Raw genomic sequence first — 20508 nt, 5'->3', positions numbered from 1 at the left:
TAATAAATTCCACAGCAAAACCATCGAAACCCGCCACTTTGTCAGCTTTCATCATTCGCAAAGCTTCCACTTCCTCTTCTCTGTTTACCAAATCATTCTGTCTAACCCTCTCACTTCGGACACCACCTTGACCAAAACACCCTATATCTGCCGCTCTATCATCTAGCACATTTAACAAACCTTCAAAATACTCACTCCATCTCCTTCTCACGTCAACACTACTTGTTATTACCTCCCAATTACCCCCTTCACCTATTTTCCCATTTCTTTTATTGTCTTACGCACTTTATTTATCTAATTCCAAAGCATCTTTTTATTCTCCATATGATTTAATTGTACTGTTTCACCCGAACTCTCATTTACTTTCTTTTTCACCTCTTGCACCTCCTGCCTCTTTCTTTTATACATCTCCCAGTCATTTGCACTACTTCTTTGCAAAAATCGTCCAAATGCCCCTCTCTTCTCTTTCACTAATAATCTTTCTTCTTCATCTCACCACTCACTACCCTTTTTAATCAGCCCACCTCCCACGCTTCTCATGTCACAAGCATATATTGCGTAAGCCATCGTTCCTTCCCTAAATACATCCCATTCCTCCACCACTCCCCATAAGTTCTTTGCTCTCACCTTTTTCCATTCTGCACCCAGTCTCTCCTGGTACTCCCTCACACAAGTCTTTTCCAAGCTCATCTACTCTATCCACTGCCTTCACCCCAACATTTTTTCTTCTTTTCTGAAAACCTCTACAAATCCTTACCTTCGCCTCTACAACATAATGATCAGACATTCGTTAACACTCAATCTCTAGCTGTTATGTATAATGCAACGAAACCACAACTCCCTTTCCACATCCAGACCCCACAAAGCTTTCCATGATTTACTCCAAACGCTTCACCTGCCGTCGTTCAATCCATTGATAGCACGACGACCCCGGTATGCCATATCGTTCCAATTCACTCTATTCCTTGCACGCCTCTCGTCCTCCTGTTTGTTGAGGCCCCGATCGCTCAAAAACTTTTTCAGTCCATCCTTCCACATCCGGTTTGGTCTCCCACTTCTCGTTCCCTCCACCTCTGACACATATATCCTCTTTGTCAATCTATCCTCACTCATTCTCTAGATGTGTCCAAATCGTTTCAGTGCAACCTCTTTTGCTCTTTCAACCACACTCTCATTATTACCACACATCTCTCTTACCGTTTCATTACTTACTCGATCAAACCATCTCACACTACATATTGTCCTCAAACATCTCATTTCCAGCACATCCACCCTCATCCGCACAACCCTACATATAGCTCACGCCTCGCAACGATATAACATTGTTGGAAGCACTATTCCTTTAAACATACCCATTTTTGCCTTCTGATATAAAGTTCTCGGTTTCCACACAATCTTCAACGCTCCCAGAAACTTCGCCCCCCCCCATCTTGTGATTCACTTCCGCTTCCATGGTTCCATCCGCAGCCAAATCCACTCCCAGATATCTAAAACACTTCACCTCCTCCAGTTTTTCTCCATTCAAACTTACCTCCCAATTGACTTGTCCCTCAACCCTACTTTAAGTAATAACTTTGCTCTTATTCATATTTAATCTCAGTCTTCTTCTTTCACATACTTTACCAAACTCAGTCACTATCATCTGCAATTTCTCACCCGAATCAGCCACCAGTACTTTATCGTCAGCGAACAACAACTGACTCACTTCCCAATTCATCTCATTCACAACAGACTTCATACTTGCCCCTGTCTCCAAAACTCTTACATTTACCTCCCTAACAACACCATTTATAAACAAATTCAACAAATAAGGAGACGTCACGCACCCCTGCCGCAAACCAAGGTTCACTGGGAGCTAATCATTTTACTCTCTTCCTACTCCTACACATGTCTTACTTCCTTGATAAAAACTTTCACTGCTTTTAGCAACTTGCCTTCCACAACAAATACGCTTAATACCTTTCACAGAGCATCTCTATCAACTCTATCATATGCCTTCTCCAGATCCATAAATGCTATATACAAATCCATTTGTTTTTGTAAATATTTCTCACATACATTCTTCAAAGGAAGCACCTGATCCACACATCCTCTACCACTTCTGAAACCACACTGCTCTTCCCCAATCTGATGCTCTGTACATGCCTTCACCCTCTCAATCAATACCCTCCTATATAATTTCCATGACTCAACAAACTTATACCTCTCTAATTTGAGCATTTACCTTTGTCCCCTTTGCCTTTGTACAATGGGACTATGCATGCATTTCTCCAATCCCCAGGTACTTCACCATGAGCCATACATGCATTGAATATCCTCACCAACGAGTCAGCAACACAGTCACCCTCCTTTTTAATAAATATCACTACAATACCATCCAAATCCGCCGCTTTGCCGGCTTTCATCTTCCACAAAGCTTTCACTACATCTCCGTTTACCAAATCATTCTCCCTGACCCTGTCACTTAGCACACTAACTCGACCAAAACACCCTATATCTGCCACTCTATCATCTGACACATGCAACAAACCTTCAAAATACTCACTCTATCGCCTTCTCACATTACCACTAATCAATGTTACCTCCCCATAAGCCCCCTTCACCGATATTCCCATTTGTTGTCTTGTCTTGCGTATTTTACCTACCTCCTTCCAAAACATCTTTTTATTCTCCCTAGAATTTAATGATACTCTCTCACCCCATTTGTCATTTGCCTCTTTTTCACTTCTTGCACCTATCTTCTGACCTCCTGCCTCTTTCTTTTATATATCTCCCAGTCCTTTACATTATTTCGCGGCAAAAATCGTTCAAACGCCTCTCTCTTCTTTTTCATTAATACTCTTACTTGTTCATCCCACCACCCACTACCCTTTATAAGCTGCCCATCTCCCACGCTGCGCATGTCACAAGCATCTTTTGTGCAAGCCATCACTGCTTCCCTAAATAAATCCCATTCCTTCTCCACTCCCCTTACGTCATTTGCTCTCGCCTTTTTCCATTCTGAATTCAGTCTCTCCTGGTACTTCCTCACACAAATCTCCTTTCCAAGCTCACTTACTCTCACCACTCTCTTCACCCCAACATTCTCTCCTCTTTTCTGAAAACAACTACAAATCTTCACCTTCACCTCGACAAGATAATGATCAGACATCCCACCAGTTGCACCTCTCAGCACATTAACATCCAAAAGTCTCTCTTTCGCGCGCCTATCAATTAACACGTAATACAATAACGCTTTCTGGCTATCTCTCCTACTTACATACGTCTACTTATGTATACCTATCTTTTTAAACCAGGTATTACCAATCATCAGTCCTTTTTCAGCACACAAATCCACAAACTCCTCACCATTTCCATTTACAACACTTAACACCCCATATGCACCAGTTATTCCCTCAACTACCACATTACTCACCTCTGCATTTAAATTACCCATCACTATAATCGGTTTCGTGCATCAAAACTGTTAACACACTCACTCAGCTGCTCCGAAAACAGTTCTCTCTCATGATCTTTCTTCTCATGCCCAGGTGCATAGGCCCTAATAATCACCCATCTCTCTCCATCAACTTTCAGTTGTACCCTTATCAATCTAAAGTTTACTTTCTTACACTCTATCACATACTCCCACAACTTCCGTTTCAGTAGTGCTACTCCTTCCTTTGCTCTTGTCCTCTCACCAACCCCTGACTTTACTCCCAAAGCATTCCTAGCCGCTCTTCCCCTTTATCCTTGAGCTTCGTTTCACTGAGAGCCAAAAAATCCAGGTTCCTCTCCTCAAACATACTGCCTATCTCTCCTTTTTTCTCATCTTGGTTACATCCACACACATTTAAACACCACAATCTTAGCCTTCGAGGAGGATGAGCACTCCACTCGTGACTCCTTTTGTTTCCCCTTTTAGAAAGTTGAAATACAAGGAGGGGAGGGTTTCTAGCCCCCCGCTCTCGTCCCCTTTAGTCCCCTCCTACGACACGCGGGGAATGCGTGGGAAGTATTCTTTCTCCCCTATCCCCAGGGATAGGGGAGCACTTCAAGCGTCTTTCAGTCTGTCGTTGTACCTCCTTTTTGGTTCCTCCCCTTTCATTGTCTCTTCCATGTCCGACATGTATACCCTCTTAGACATCATTATCTCAGTCTTTTCTACGTATATTTACGGATCAAATTAGCGCCCTCTCTGTAGCGCTCTTATACATAACGGTCTAACACAACTGTCTCTAAGCCTGTCGTAAGTCGATTTCAGTTTCGACTTGTTCGATCTATTTCTGTATTTTGTTTCCTTGAACCCACTCCTCGTATGTATAGAACACCGTCGGTACTTCTGTACCATCAAACTCACCCATGTATCCCTTCACAAACCTCTCTTTCCACATGCTGCTTATCATACCTAGATCTTTAGTCCCCTCACCTTCCCTATAGCTCACATCAGTTACCCTGGACCCATTCACTGCTATGTACAATCCCATGCATTTATGACAATTCACTTCCTCCAAGTTTTCTCTGCTGAGAGTCATACTTCTCTAGTCTTTATGTCTCATCTGCTAAACCTAATAACCTTGCTTTTATTCTAATTTACTTACTGTTTCCTTCTTTCACACACTCATCCAAACACAGAAACCACCCTCGGCAATTTCTCAATCGAATCTCCCAAAAGCACCATTACATCGACAAACGATGATTGAGTCACCTCCTTGGGAACCCCACCCCCACATCCCTGATAGATTCTAAACCCGCTGCTCTACCCTAAACCCTCGCATTCATCTCCCGCTTCACCCCATCCATAAATTGATTAGATTGCCATGGTGACATCATAGATTTTGGACGCAGCCCCAGCTTCACATAGAAACCACGCACACTCATTCCGTCCTACTGGCACACACAGCTTACTCTTTAAATCATAACTTGTCGCTACTTCTAAGAGCTTTCCTTCCTTACCATATATTCGGTTAAGCAGTTTATAGTACCTGTCAGATGCTTTCTCAAGTTCTATATACGCTACATGAAAATACTTCCGTTTCTCTTAGCATTTTTAAGGCAAGTTCTTCAAGGCAAAGACCTGATTACCACTTCCTCTATCACTCATAAAACCATGATAATGATATGCTTAAATGAACACATTACAGATGTCTGGTGTTAGAGGTTACTTTGCAGCGTATCACTTCGTTATGCACCTCCAAGTGATATCAACTCATGATTGCATAGTACATGCCCCAGTTGCAATGTTCACCATCTGGTGGTGTCACCATTCAAAAAAAAAAAAACATCAGTTCATTGAATATGTAAGTCCTTGAGAAGGTTCCTGAGTTGTGGATTGCACACTTTCCGAATGGGTCAGGTTTTTTTCTTAGGCCATGCTCCTCCCAGCTGAGTACCGTGTCCGCTAGGTCAAACAAGTCTTGATATGTCATTGGTACGACTCCAATTCCAGTTGCACCCTCCACTTACAGCAGTTCCTCACCCATTGCTAAGACCCTGTTTAAGCATAGGCCATCAGTATCCTCACTGGCAACCTATCTGCTCGTTATCCGTACAGGGAATGAGTCTGTCCTCGTCAAACAGGTTTCCTCTTGGCAGCACAGTGCAGGACTCAACGAGATTATCATGGATGTCCAGGTTTTTGTCCCCCCGGGCTAGGCAAATGTTCCAGGACCAATAGACGGGAGCGCACTTCTTCCTTCCTCCGATGTCATTCTAGGAATGACCCTGACGGTCCTCTCAGGCACTCCCAGTTTTGTCCTGCCCTGATCATTTGGGAGTTTTAGGGAAGCTCAGATTCCTTGACAAACTAGATTGATAATTCACATCCCATTCTCTATCCTGTACTCATTTTGTTTGTCTTCAACAGTCACTTTCTCACTGCATTTAATTGCTCGCCTATCGTGAATATAACACTAGAAACACTCACCTGGCCTTCTCATAGCCCCACATGACACGTGGCTCGAAGTGTCATTTAGTCCTCGCACATCACTTACAACTACATTGGTGCTACAGCTTAACATTGTCCTATGATTGCTCTACAACATGATTTTGATCATTAACCCAGCAAGATCATTCTGAAGAATGCCAACGATTGATGTCTTTGACCTCGCAGGTCAAGGTGAGGAGGGGTTAGCGGAAGGTGCCACCCTTCCTCCTACTGACCTCTGTCTTACGACTCTCCGGATCCACCTCCACCCTGGGTGGTAACGAAGCCTGTTGGTTATTTTTGCCGTCTTCAAATACTTCTTATGCTACCAGTTCACCTGCTAATAATTCATGCTTTTGCTTGCTAGTTGATAAACTCCTTGTACACGAGAAAGGTGAGAAATTAATGGTATTTCCTTTTACATCGTTGAAACATCACCAAAGTTATCCCATAAACACTAACGCCCTACAAATCTATCACTTTCGTACCAAGGTATAAACTATTACTGAATCAACATATTAGTTGGTCAGATGTGGCACCTGCGGCTAATCCATGCTATATCTAACATTCCTTCTGTTGTCTTCATCACTAGGTTTTCCTATGCGTCCTTGAGGGGAGCACAGAAGAAAACTGATCTCCATACACTAAGAGGGGAAATTGGTTTAGTCTTGAATCTTACCTGCCACCAAAAAATTAAACCCAAGTTTTTAACGTGTTACACTCAACCGCTCGATTGCGCATATATATATATATATATATATATATATATATATATATATATATATATATATATATATATATATATATATATATATATATATATATATATATATATATATATATGTATATATATATATATATATATATATATATATATATATATATATATATATATATATATATATATATATATATATATATATATATATATATATATATATATATATATATTTCTTATACTTTGTCGCTGTCTCCCGCGTTAGCGAGGTAGCGCAAGGAAACAGACGAAAGAATGGCCCAACCCACCGACATACATATGTATATACATACACGTCCACACACGCACATCTGCATACATGTACATCTCAACGTATACACATATATACACACAGACATATACATATATACACATGTACATGATTCATACTGTCTGACCTTCTTCATTCTCGTCGCCACCCCGCCACAGATGAAATGACAACTCCCTCCCCCCGCATGTGCGCGAGGTAGCACTAGGAAAAGACAACAAAGGCCACATTCGTTCACACTCAGTCTCTAGCTGGCATGTATAATGCATCGAAACCACAACTCCCTTTCCACATCAACGCCCCACAGAACTTTCCATGGTTTACCCCAGACGCTTCACATGCCCTGGTTCAATCCATTGAATTCCCGTCGACCCCGGTATACCACATCGTTCCAATTCACTCTATTCCTTGCACGCCTTTCACCCTCCTGTATGTTCAGGCCCCAATGACTCAAATTCTTTTTAACTCCATCTTTCCACCTCCAATTTGGCTCTCCCACTTCCCCTCGTTCTCTGTTCCTCTGACACATATATCCTCCTTGTCAGGCTTTCCTCACTCATTCTCTCCATGTGACCAAACCATTTCAAAACACCCGCTTCTGCTCTCTAAACAACACTCTTTTTGTTACCACATATCTCTCTCATCCTTTCATTACTTACTGGATCAAACCACCTCACACCACATATAGTCCTGAAACATCTCATTTCCAACACATCCACCCTCCTCCGCAAAACTCTCTCTATAGCCCATATAACATTGTCGGAAGCACTATTCCTTCAAACATACCCATTTTTGCTTTCCGAGGTAACGATCTCGCCTTCCACACATTTTCCAACGCTCCCAGAACTTTCGCCCCCTCCCCTGCCCTATGACTCACTTCCGCTTCCATGGTTCCATCTGCTGCCAAATCCAGTCAAAGATATCTAAAACACTTTACTTCCTCCAGTTTTTCTCCATTCAAACTCACCTCCCAATTGACTTGACCCTCAACCCTACTGTGCCTAATAACCTTGCTCTTATTACCATTTACTCTCAGCTTTCTCTTTCACACGCTTTACCAAACTCAGTCACCAGCTTCTGCAGTTTCTCACCCGAATCAGCCCCAGTGCTGTATCGTCAGCGAACTCCCCAAGCTCTCTCATCCATAACAAACTGCATGCTTGCCCCTCTCTCCAATACTCTTGCATTCACCTCCCTAACAATCCCACCCACAAACAAATTTAAGGACCATGGAATCATCACGCATCCCTGTCGCAAACGGACATTCACTGCGAGCCAATTAATTTCCTGTCTTCCTACGAGTACAACATGCCTTACATCCTCGATAGAAACTTTTCACTGCTTCTGACAACTTGCCTCCCACACCATATATTCTTAATACCTTCCACAGAGCATCTCTATCAACTCTATCATGTGCTGTCTCCAGATCCATAAATGCTACATACAAATCCATTTGTTTTTCTAAGTATTTCTCACATACATTCTTCAAGCAGACACCTGATCCACACATCCTTTACTACTTCTGAAACCTGAACTGCTCTTCCCCAATCTGATGCTCTGTACATGCCTTCACCCTCTCAATCAATACCCTCCCATCTAATTTCCCAGGAATACTCAACAAACTTATACCTCTGCAATTTGAGCACTCACCTTTATCCCCTTTGCCTTTGTATAATGGCACTATGCAAGAATTCCGCCATTCCTCAGTCACCTCACCATGAGTCATATATATATTAACTAACCTTACCATCCAGTCAACAACACAGTCACATCCTTTTTTGATAAATTCCACTGCAAAACCATCCAAACCCGCTGCCTTGCCGGCTTTCATCTTCAGGAAAAGCTTTTACTATCTCTTTTCTGTTTACCAAATCACTCTCCCTAACCCTCTCACTTTGCACACCACCTCGAACAAACCACCCTATATCTGCCACTCTATCATCAAACACATTCAACAAACCTTCAAAATACTCACTCCATCTCCTTCTCACATCACCACAACTTGTTATCACCTCCCCATTAGCCTCCTTCACTGATGTTCCCATTTGTTCCCTTGTCTGACGCACTCTATTTACCTCCTTCTAAAACAAATTCTTATTTTCCCTAAAATTTAATGATACTCACTCACCCCAACTCTCATTTGCCCTCTTTTTCACCTCTTACATCTTTGTCTTGATCTCCTGTCTCTTTCTTTTATAAATCTCCCACTCATTTGCGTTATTTCCCTGCAAAAATCGTCCAAATGCCTCTCTCTTCTCTTTCACTAATAATCTTACCTCATCATCCCACCACTCACTACCCTTTCTAATCTGCCCACCTCCCCCGCTTCTCATGCCACAATCATCTTCTGCGCAAGCCATCACTGCTTCCCTAAATACATCCCATTCCTCCCCCATTCCCCTTACGTCCTTTGTTTTCACCTTAGGATGAAGAGAGTGGTGAGAGTAAGTGAGCTTGGGATGGAGATTTGTGTGAGGAAGTACCAGGAGAGACTGAGTGCAGAATGGAAAAATGTGAGAGCAAAGGGCGTAAGGGGAGTGGGGGAAGAATGGGATGTATTTAGAGAAGTAGTGATGGCTTGCGCAAGAGATGTTTGTGGCATATGACGCGTTGGCAGATTAGAAAGGGTAGTGAGTGGTGGGATGAAGAAGTAAGATTACTAGTGACAGAGAAGAGAGAATCATTTGGACGAGTTTTGCAGGGAAATAATGCAAACGACTCGGAGATGTATAAAGGAAAGAGACAGGAGGTTAAGAGATAGGTGCAAGAGATGAAAAAGAGTGCAAGTGAGAGTTGGGGTGAGAGAGTATCATTAAATTATAGGGAGAATAAAAAGATGTTCTAGAAGGAGGTAAATGAAGTGCGTAAGAAATGAGAACAAATGGGAACATTGGTGAGGAGGCTAATGAGATGATAACAAGTAGTGGTGATGTAATGAGATCGAATGAGTATTTCTAAGTTTTGTTGAATATATTAGATGATAGAGTGGCAGATATAGGGTGTTTTGGTCGAGGTGGTGTGCGAATTACGAGGGCTTGGGAGAATGATTTGGTAAACAGAGAAGAGGTAGTAAAAGCTTTGCGGAAGATGAAAGCTGGCAAAGCAGCGGGTTTGGATGATATTGCACTGGAATTTACTGAAAACGGGGGTGACTGTGGTCTTGACTGGTTGGTAAGGATATTTCATGTGTGTACGACTTGTGGTGAGGTTCCTAAGGATTGGGGGAATGTATGCAGAGTGCCATTGTACAAAGGCAAAAGGTGAGTGCTCAAATTACAGAGGTATAAGTCTGTTGAGTATACCTGGGAAATTATATGGGAGGGTATTGATAGAGAGGGTGAAGGCATGTACAGAGCATCAGATTGGGGAAGAGCAGTGTGGTTTCAGAAGTGGTAGAGGATGTGTGGATCAGATGTTTGCTTTCAAGAATGTTTCTGAGAAATACTTAGGAAAGCAAATGGATTTGTGTATAGCATTTATGGATTTGGAGAAGGTATATGATAGAGGTGATATAGATGCTCTGTGGAAGGTATTAAGAATATATGGCGTGGGAGGCAAGTTGTTAGAAGCAGTGAAGAGGTTTTTTATCGAGGATGTAAGGCATGTGTACGAGTAGGAAGAGAGGAAAGTGATTGGTTCTCAGTGAAAGTCGGTTTGCGGCAGGGGTGCGTGATGTCTCCATGGTTGTTTAATTTCTTTATGAATGGGGTTGTTAGGGAGGTGAATGCAAGAGTTGGAGAAAGGGGCAAGCATGCAATCTGTTGTGGATGAGAGAGCTTGGGAAGTGAGTCAGTTGTTCGCTGATGATACAGCGCTGGTGACTGATTCGGGTGAGAAACTGCAGAAGCTGGTGACTGAGTTTTGGTAAAGTGTGCGAAAGAAGGAAGCTAAGAGTAAATGTGAATAAGAGCAAGGTATTTACGTGCAATAGGGTTGAGGGACAAGTCAATTGGAAAGTAAGTTTGAATATAGAAAAACTTAAGGAAGCGAAGTTTTTTAGATATCTGGAAATGGATTTGGCAGCAGATGGAACCATGGAAGCGGAATTGAGTGACAAGCTAGGGGAGGGGGCGAATGTTCTGAGAGCGTTGATAAATCTGTAGAAGGCAAGAATATTATCTCGGAAAGCAAAAATGGGTATGTTTAAGGGAATAGTGGTTCCAACAATGTTATATGGTTGCGAGGCTTGGGACGTAGATAGAGTTGTGTGGAGGAGGGTGGATGTGTTGGAAATGAGATGTTTGAGGACATGTGGTGTGAGGTGGTCTGATCGAGTAAGTAATGAAAGGGCAAGGGAGAAGTGTGGTAATAAAAAGAGTGTGGATGCGAGAGCAGAAGAGGGTGTTTTGAAATGGTTTGATCATGTGGGGAGAATAAGTGAGGAAAAACTGACAGAAGGTATATGTGTCAGAGATGGAGGGAACGAGAAGTGGGAGATCAAATTGGATGTGGAAAGACTGGGTGAAAATATTCTGAGCGACCGGGGCCTGAACATGCAGGAGGGTGAAAAGCGTACAAGGGATAGAGTGAATTGGAACGATGTGGTATACCGGGGTCGACGTGTTGTCAAAGGATTGAACCAGGGCATATGAAGTGTGTGTGGTAAACCATAGAAAGTTCTGTGGTGACTGGATGTGGAAAGGGAGCTGTGGTTTCGGTGCATTATTACGTGACAGCTAGAGACTGAGTGTGAACGAATGTGGCCTTTGTTGTCTTCTCTTAGTGCTACCTCGCACGCGTGCGGTGGGAGGGGGTTGTCATTTCATATGTGGTGGGGTGGTGACGGGAATGAATAAAGGTAGGAAGCGTGGATTATGTATATGTATATGTCTGTGTATATATATACATATACTTTGAAATGTATAGGTATGTAGGTGTGCGTGTGTGGACGTGTATGTATATGCATCTGTATGTGGGAGGATTGGGCCATTCTTTCGTGTTTCCTTGCGCTTCCTCGCTAACGTGGGAGACAGCGACACGTTATGATAAACAAGTAAATAGATAGATAAATATATATATATAAACCGTGTCTTTCTTCTTACTGTACATGTGTATGGTTACACACACACACACACACACACACACACACAGACACACACGCACACAAACCAGCCTAAGCCAAGTACGGATTTATCTATCAGCCCAGAAGGGAGGATGAGCACTGGGTTGGATCTGGTATGACTGCCGCTGCCAGGATTCCGAGCCATGCTGGCCCAACCCCGGGTGGGCCCTTGCTGACTCAGGCTCAATAATTCTCGCCACTGCACCACAGAGAACGATGTGTTTGTGTGTTTGTGTGTGTGTGTGTGTGTGTGTGTGTGTGTGTGTGTGTGTGTGTGTGTGTGTGTGTGTGTGTGCTTGTGTGTGTGTGTGTGTGTGTGTGTGTGTGTGTGTGTGTGTGTGTGTGTGTGATATCTCTTATCGTAGGGTAACTGAAACATAGCACTGGTGAGTTTTAATGACGAATTGTATTGGAAACGGATTATATCTAAAGATGCCGGTCAGATATTTGTCGAGAATGCTGAGTGTGCTATATCTGGGTGGCAAGAATCACCCACCGTGGAGGCGCAGGCGGAAGCAGGTCTGATCATAAGTGAGAAACGCCAAAGAAAAGTAGAGCAAAGTAGAGCAGCGGCAGACACCAGTGATGATCTATGGCCCAATGGCAGGGGGACCGTTATACAACTCTCCCAGTCATCACTTACTATTCAAAAGTCCGCACTAAGTAGGTGTGTGCTTGACGGAAGTATACACACAGTCATCGTAACGTGTAAACCACTGCACAAGGGTGTACAGCAGTGGCATAAGATGGAACTTGATATAAGTATCTTGGGTTTAGCCGAAGTGAATCCCGGTACGTTGCACAATAGCAGGAGCACCATAACTCTTCTCTAGAGTAGGTGATAAATCTTACGGTTGTAGCCATGACGGGAGCTTAAGTGGTGAAGTACGGGAGGAATAGACCGCCTGATGGGCAATATCCTTGGTAGTGGGAGTCAGTCCTTACCAGGGCTTGTATGATGCTACAGGGCCAGCTGGCTGGCTGGAGCTGCAGGGCCGGCTGGCTGTTGCTGCAGGGCCGGCTGGCTGGTACTGCAAAGTCGGCTGACTGGCGCTGCAGGGCTGGCTAACTGGTGCTGCAGAGTAGGCTAGCTGGTGCTGCAGGGCCGGCTGACTGCTACTGCAGGGCCGGCTGGCTGCTACTGCAGGCCCGGAAGGTTGGTTGGTGCTGTAGGGCCAGCTGGCTGGTGCCGAAGAGCCAGCTCTCTGGCTAGTGATGCGGGGCTGGCTGGCTGGTGGTGTAGAGCCGGCTATATGGCTAGTGCTGCATGGCCGGCTGGCTGGTTAGTGATCCAGGGTTGGCTGGCAGGTGCCGACGAACCAGCTGTCTGGCTAGTGCTGCAGGGCCAGCTGGGTGGGTAGTGCTGCAGGGCAGGCTGGCTGGCTATTGATGCAGGGCCGTCTGGCTGGTGCCGAAGAGCCGGCTAGCTGACTAGTGATGCGAAGTTGGCTGTCTGGCTGGATGATGCTGCAGACATGGCTGGCTTGCTGTTTCTACGGAGCCAGCGGGGCGACTGATGCCGCGAGATTGGCTGGTTGTCGATGCAGAGCCGGCTGACAGGTGCTGCATGGCCGGCTTGCTGGTGCTGCAGAGCTGGCTGACTGGTTGGTGGTGCAGTCTGCTGGTTGGGGCAACAGAGCCGGCTGACTGGTTGATGCTGCAAGGTCTGTTGACTGGTGCTGCAGAGCCGTCTGGCAAGTGATGCAAGGCCGGCTGGCCGGTGATCCAAGGCCGGGTGGTTGGTGTCGCAGGGCCAGCTAGCTGGTTCTGCTGGGCCGGCTGGCTGGTGCCATAGAGCCAGCTGACTGGTTGGTGCCACAGAGCCGGCTGATTGGTTGTGCTGCAAAGCTGGCTAACTGGTTGGTGTTGCAGAGCCGGCTGGCTGGTGCTGTAGAGCCGGCTGACTAGATAGTGCTGCAGGGCTGGCTAGCTGGTGCTGTAGGGCGAGCTGACTGATTGGTGCCGTAGGACCGGCTGGATGGTGCTGCAGAGTGGGCTGACTGGTGCTGCAGAGCCGGCAAGCTAGCCTGTGCTGTTGAATTGGCTGACTGGCTGGGGCTGCAGAGCCGGCAGGCTAGCTTGTGCAGCAGAATAGGCCGATTGGCTGTTACTGTAAAACCGACTGGTGCTGTAGGGTCGGTTCATTGGCTGGTTACACAGCACAGTTACATGCGGCAGGTGGTGGGGTAGTAACGCACTATAACTTGGTGTCATATCAACCCTAGTGACGCAGTATACCTATACCTCACTGTAGTAGTTTCGTTGATGATGGTGACGCAATATGCATTGCTGCGATAGTTTCGTTGATGATGGTGACGCAATATGCATTGCTGCAATAGTTTCGTTGATGATGGTGACGCAATATGCATTGCTGCGATAGTTTCGTTGATGATGGTGACGCAATATGCATTGCTGCGATAGTTTCGTTGATGATGGTGACGCAATATGAATCGCTGTGGTAGTTTCTTTGATGTTGATGACGTAGTATAACACGCTTTTATAGTTTTTGTCATTGCTAGTAAAGCATCATGTATAGCTTTAGTACTTTCACTGATGCTGGTGATGCAGTATACCTCACTGTAGTAGTTTCGGTGATGCTGGTGAAGCAGTATACTTCACTATAGTTGTTTGGATGATACTGGTAATGCAACATACTTCACCATAGTAGTTTCGATGATGCTGGTGACGCAGTATTCCTCACTGTAGTAGTTTCGATGATGCTGGTGACGCAGTATTCCTCACTGTAGTAGTTTCGATGATGCTGGTGACGCAGTATTCCTCACTGTAGTAGTTTCAATGATGCTGGTGACGCAGCATTCCACACTGTAGTAGTTTCGATGATGCTGGTGACGTAGTATTCCTCACTGTAGTAGTTTCAATGATGCTGGTGACGCAGCATTCCACACTGTAGTAGTTTCGATGATGCTGGTGACGCAGCATTCCTCACCGTAGTAGTTTCGATGATGCTGGTGACGTAGTATGCCTCACTGTAGTAGTTTCGATGATGCTGGTGACGTAGTATGCCTCACTGTAGTAGTTTCGATGATGCTGGTGACGCAGTTTACCTCACTGTAGTCGTTTCGATGATGCTGGTGACGCAGTTTACCTCTCTGCAGTAGTTTCGGTGATGCTGGTGACGCCGCAGTATACCTCGCTGCAGTAGTTTCGGTGATAGTAACCCAGTAAAATCTGGTCTTCCCTCGCGTTGATCACCCGGGACACTAGTCTCCCTCCATAGGTCGTGCCACAGCACGGTGTGGTCCTCCTCCACAGCAGTGAAACCAGCAAAGTCCACTTTACCTTCCCAACTGCGAATCCAGTACAGTCTGGCCATCCTTTCCAGGTGGTAACGCAGTACATTCTGGCCATCCTCCCCAAGTGGTAACGCAGTACAATCTGGCCATCTTCCCCAGTTGGTATCGCAGTACAATCTGGCCATCCTCCCCAGTTGGTATCGCAGTACAATCTGGCCATCTTCCTCAGTTGTTATCGCAGTACATTCTGGCCATCCTCTCCAGATGGTAACACAGTACAGTCTGGCCATCCTCCTCAGGGGGGTAACGCAGTACAGTCTTGTTTTCCTCCTCCTACAGGTGGTAACCTAGTACAGTCTTGTCTTCATCCTCCCACAGGTGGTAACCTAGTACAGTCTTGTCTTCATCCTCCCACAGGTGGTAACCTAGTACAGTCTTGTCTTCATCCTCCCACAGGTGGTAACCAGTACAGTCTTGTTTTCCTCCTCCTACAGGTGGTAACCTAGTACAGTCTTGTCTTCATCCTCCCACAGGTGGTAACCCAGTACAGTCTTACCATCTTCCCCAGGTCCAACCTGAAGGACAGCCCCAACGTGTACTTCACCCTGAGAAATGGCAACACTCGCGACACCAACGCGGATGGCACCTTCGCCATCAGGTAAGTCCAGCCTTTGATCTCACTTTGATGTTGAGGTTTCATTATATTCCCGTATTGATTTGCGATGCTTGTTCTTATCAATTTGTTTTTCATTATGACTTTTTACTCTGTTACTAGCTCCAGGATAATGATTCATATCATTATATATAAGATAAGGTTTTTTTAATTCTAGTCTTGTTTCACGTTATTCCATTCCAACTTGGATTTTGTTTACTGATTTTTGATTCTTAATTTGACTACTAATTATTGTTATCAATAAGTTACTTATGTCGTTTGATTTTGTTCCTGCTTTGACAGGTTAACATTATTCATAAGCTTACTTCGCTATGCGATATGACTTTGAAAATTTTTTTACTGACAGTATATTTGACCTTTTTAACGTATGATTAGTATCATATTTCAAATCTTATCTGATCAGATTAGTTTACTTTAATCTTACTTTAACATTAATTCAACGTGCTTTACTTTACCTTATCCCTATCATCATAGTAATTAAACTCACTTTGATCACTTTATCTTTTACTTTGATTCTACCATTGTCTTATATCTCTTCACCGCTTCTGTCTTTATTTGCCTAAGCTGTATCTTACATCACATTTGGCAAAGTTGCTCACTGTTTGCCTTCTCATTAGACATTCCTTCAGGTGCTTATCATTGCTCATTAGCACTCGTGATTTCTGACCAGCGAACTGCCTCATTAGTGTCTGCATATATAATGTCTGTATTGCTTTATATGGTTCTGCGAAACATTTCTGTTACTGTGAACAGCTGCTACACACATCTCCCTTACCTTAAGCAATAGTATTGGTGCGTAGTCGAAGTGTCTTATATCTGATTTCTTAATTTCTACATCTAACGACCTCAGAAAGTATTTCAGTTTAAGTTGGTCTCTGGATGAGATGTTTGTCCTCATATTCTCCCTCGGGGTCAACCATATTATGTAATTTTCTAGTTAAACGACATTCACTTTTGAAGTCTCATCGCTCGGTTCCCTAAATCTCTTTCATTTCTTTCTATTTCTGAAAAGTTCCTCCTCCTCCTCTTCCTCCACTCGGGCCACAGTGACCCATCTCCATTACGTTGATTTCTCCTTATGTGACTTACAACACATAATCGGTCAACCTACAGCTCTTCGCCCATCTAGACTCCATTCGCAAAAGCTTCCTTGAATATAGATATTCCCTCGACCAAAAGCTTTAGGTCGGTGTGCTTCCGTACATCTCTTCTTTTAAGAAAATTCAAGATTGGTCTCACCTTCAGATATTTTCGTTTGATATACCTACTCCTACCTCTTCATAATACTCCATTTTCACTTGGTGTTCACACTTCTCCAGCTTGCACATTACATTCAGTCTTTATTAAGGTTACTACACTTCAGAGCATTATATCAACTCAGGTCGTGAAATTGTCTGGTATATAGATGCCTTTCTATTTCTCAGAATATTTTGTCTTTCATTGATTAGTGGGTATGATGAATATTTTCATACCCTCCATTATTCACATTTACTTCCAAGTATTTGTAGGAGGAGAAGTTTTTAACTTTTTCCCTCTTTCAAATGTCTCTAAATCTTCTGATGGCTTGTTGACGTCATCCGTCCATAATTATCCGAGATAAGTTTAATTCAGTGTCCCTGTTTCACTTTTTCGCAGCATCATGAATATGAGGAGAGTGACCTGCATAAAAGATGTGATACTGTCTGGTTCCCCCATTATTCTTCTTTCAAGTGGTAGAGTGTATAAGTGGTAGAGATGATGCCACAACACCTGCTATATTCTATAAATAAAATTAAGTCATTCTTCCTCTCCTTGTTATGACCTTATTGTTTTCTTACGTTTGCTATAAAAGTTTACCATAGTTCCCGTTAAAGGTATTAGTATTCCTTATATTGGTCCCTTTAGCGTCACCCACATCCGACTTTAGAGAATTTCTAGATCGGAAAATACTTTTGATTATTCTATGTCTCCCTCCTAAGATTTCCTTACAAACAACATCAGTGCAAATGCTTGATACACATCACTTGTTAAAGATGCCGTATTACATCTGATTCTTCAACGACCATCTACTGGAGGTTTTCACCTTCCCTCTAAGGTTCTCTCATAAACGTTATCGATACTAAAGATATTCCTCTCTAATTCCTACATTCGCATCTGTTTCTCTTTTCTTTAATATGGGACGAATGGCTGACTCAGTTCCTTCTTTGGGATTTTACCAGCACCCCATGTTCTATTGTCTCTCATCATCAATACCATGGCGTATCCTCCTCCCTTGTACAGCTCCATTGGTAATCCATCCGTCCCTGAGGCTTTGACATCTTTTATTCTCTTTATTGCTGCCTCAGGTTCGTCTTTTGTTGTGTGTTCATAAATTGACTCGTGCAGTTGTCTCCCCTCCTCATAACCAACATTCGAGACCTAGCAAAAATAACCCCTCCAACTGACGTATGTCTTACCAGCATCAGTTATTCAGCCATCCGCTTCATTTCTGTCTGTGCTGCAGTGTTGTTGCTTTAACTTTATCATTTGTGTTATGATAAGTCTCTTTCTTGAATGTCTTTTTCGAAATCTTAGCTAAGCTTTCCCCAAAATGTCAGTTTTGAATATTTTTTTGTCTTCTATCAATACTGCTCTCCTAACAATACTGCTCTCCTGGCAATCTCATACTCACTCCCAGTGGTTTGATTTTTCTTTTCTTCCATTGTTTGAAGATTTTCATTATGCTTCTACCAATTCTACTACAGCATATATTCCCCTATCCCCCGGCCAGTGCACCACGAACATAGTATTTGATCAGTATTGTTGCTTTTGCGATGGACGGGGTGGCCCATATACATAGTGAGATTTCAAGTGGTCTGAGAATTATCCTTAACTTCTGTATGTGTTTATGATATTTTTGTTGGTGATTACAATTTGACGTTAACGGCCTTAATGACCCTGATAGTCAATAGGCCAAAAGTCCAATCACCCAACCAGCCATCAATGTCCTCCAACCACTGTTCCGGTGCCTCAAACTATTAGCGGACCTCCTGCAGTGTCCCTTGACATTGCTCACTTGTTTTAAGTGGTGTCAACCTTAAGATGTTTATGTTTGTTTGTAGATAATGCCTTAGTTTTCAAGGTCTTTACTCTTACCATTACAAGTCATTCAACAATAGCCATCGATTCAGAGGTAACGCATCGAATCGGTCATTTTTATCTCATGAAATATTTAAGCAATTACTATCATAAATCTTTTTTCACATCTATTTTCTACTGCAGATCATCTATATGATGTACTTTAATGAGGTTAACACGAAGGAATACAGAGGTCATTCGTGTTTACGAAAATTCTCTTGACTTTTAAGCTGTATTTTCATACAAAAATCAATTACGTCGTCACCTTCCATGTTTTTGTTACGTAAAATATAATTATCTTTTTATACTTACGTGTCCGTTTCTATCGTTTCCAGCATGTCCATTCACTTCTACGATGATAAAATTTTCCCAGCGATTCCTTTCGTCACACATCGCAGCTTTCCTTAAGTTTCACTGTTTTATTTCTCCGCCGCTGTGATCCTCACACCTCATCTTCTCTTCATCTTCATCTCAACATCCACCTTCTCTGTCATTAAGAGCAGCAGTATCGGCTGTGCCAGTTTTTCATGTGCTTCTTGTGCGAAGTCCGATTGGGTTTATCCTGTTTGCATACTAAAACATCCATCCATTGCAAAGCTCACCGTCTAATTCACGAGGAAAATGTTAAAAGGTCTGACTGGCTAAGGCTTCATGACCTGACCCCTCAGAAGTCCACAGCTCCCCAGTCGGGTTATTCTGAGCAGCCTGATGCCCTACCTCAGGATTCTCTCGTCCACTTCGCGACAGATGCGACAGATCCTAAAATAAACGAAAAAAAAAGACTGAAATAGACATCATATATTGTTATTTCCCAGTATTTAATTTCATAATGGTGTAAAAAGACAAAATACATAAAATTCAGACTTGATTACACAAACACATATACATGCACACGCACACAAAACATACATGCATACACATACATACAAGCATTCATATGTAAACACACACACACACACACACACACACGCACACACACACACACACACACACACACACACACACACACACACACACACACACACACACACACACAGTCAACAAGTCCATGAAAAATGTAGGAATAAAATAACCATAGACCATAATATGAAACTGAAGAGGAAACTTGTTAGTAAGGATATAAAGAAGTACATTAAATGTATAAGAATTATGGGTGAAAGGAATGTACTACACGAGGATATGATGATTGCTGATGGTATAAAGCTCTAAAGAAGTTGTTTGTTAGTTGGCAGACAGTGGTCAAGAAGTGGGGCCCCACGAGTTAAAAACTTACTTTCCGTAATGTACAAAAAGACACTTACAAATAGGTAATTATATAGAAACATTAATGGGTGTCCGTGGTGCAGTGGTGAGCGTTACAACATGGGTCCAACCGTGGTCTAGCCCACATGAGTTCGAATCCTGGGAGCGGCCCACACTATCCCATGCGCTCATTCTCCCCCCCCCCAACCCCCCAACCCCCCCAAAAAAACTGGTTAATAAAGGGTTTCTGG

General features: G+C 43.4%; 1 protein-coding gene across 1 annotated transcript in view; it reads left to right on the top strand.

Annotated features, from left to right (window-relative positions):
- The window catches only part of LOC139764766 (DE-cadherin-like), a 117984-nt gene that overhangs the window by 94294 nt on the left and 3182 nt on the right, over positions 1 to 20508 (top strand). The window contains exon 4 of the mRNA XM_071691637.1: positions 15815 to 15904. Within this exon, the coding sequence (XP_071547738.1) occupies positions 15815 to 15904 (90 nt within the window). The remainder of the gene's footprint in view (positions 1 to 15814; positions 15905 to 20508) is intronic.

The sequence above is a fragment of the Panulirus ornatus genome, chromosome 4, assembly GCF_036320965.1.
Source record: "Panulirus ornatus isolate Po-2019 chromosome 4, ASM3632096v1, whole genome shotgun sequence".
Taxonomy (NCBI): domain Eukaryota; kingdom Metazoa; phylum Arthropoda; class Malacostraca; order Decapoda; family Palinuridae; genus Panulirus; species Panulirus ornatus.
This window is presented reverse-complemented; position numbering and strand designations above follow the sequence as displayed.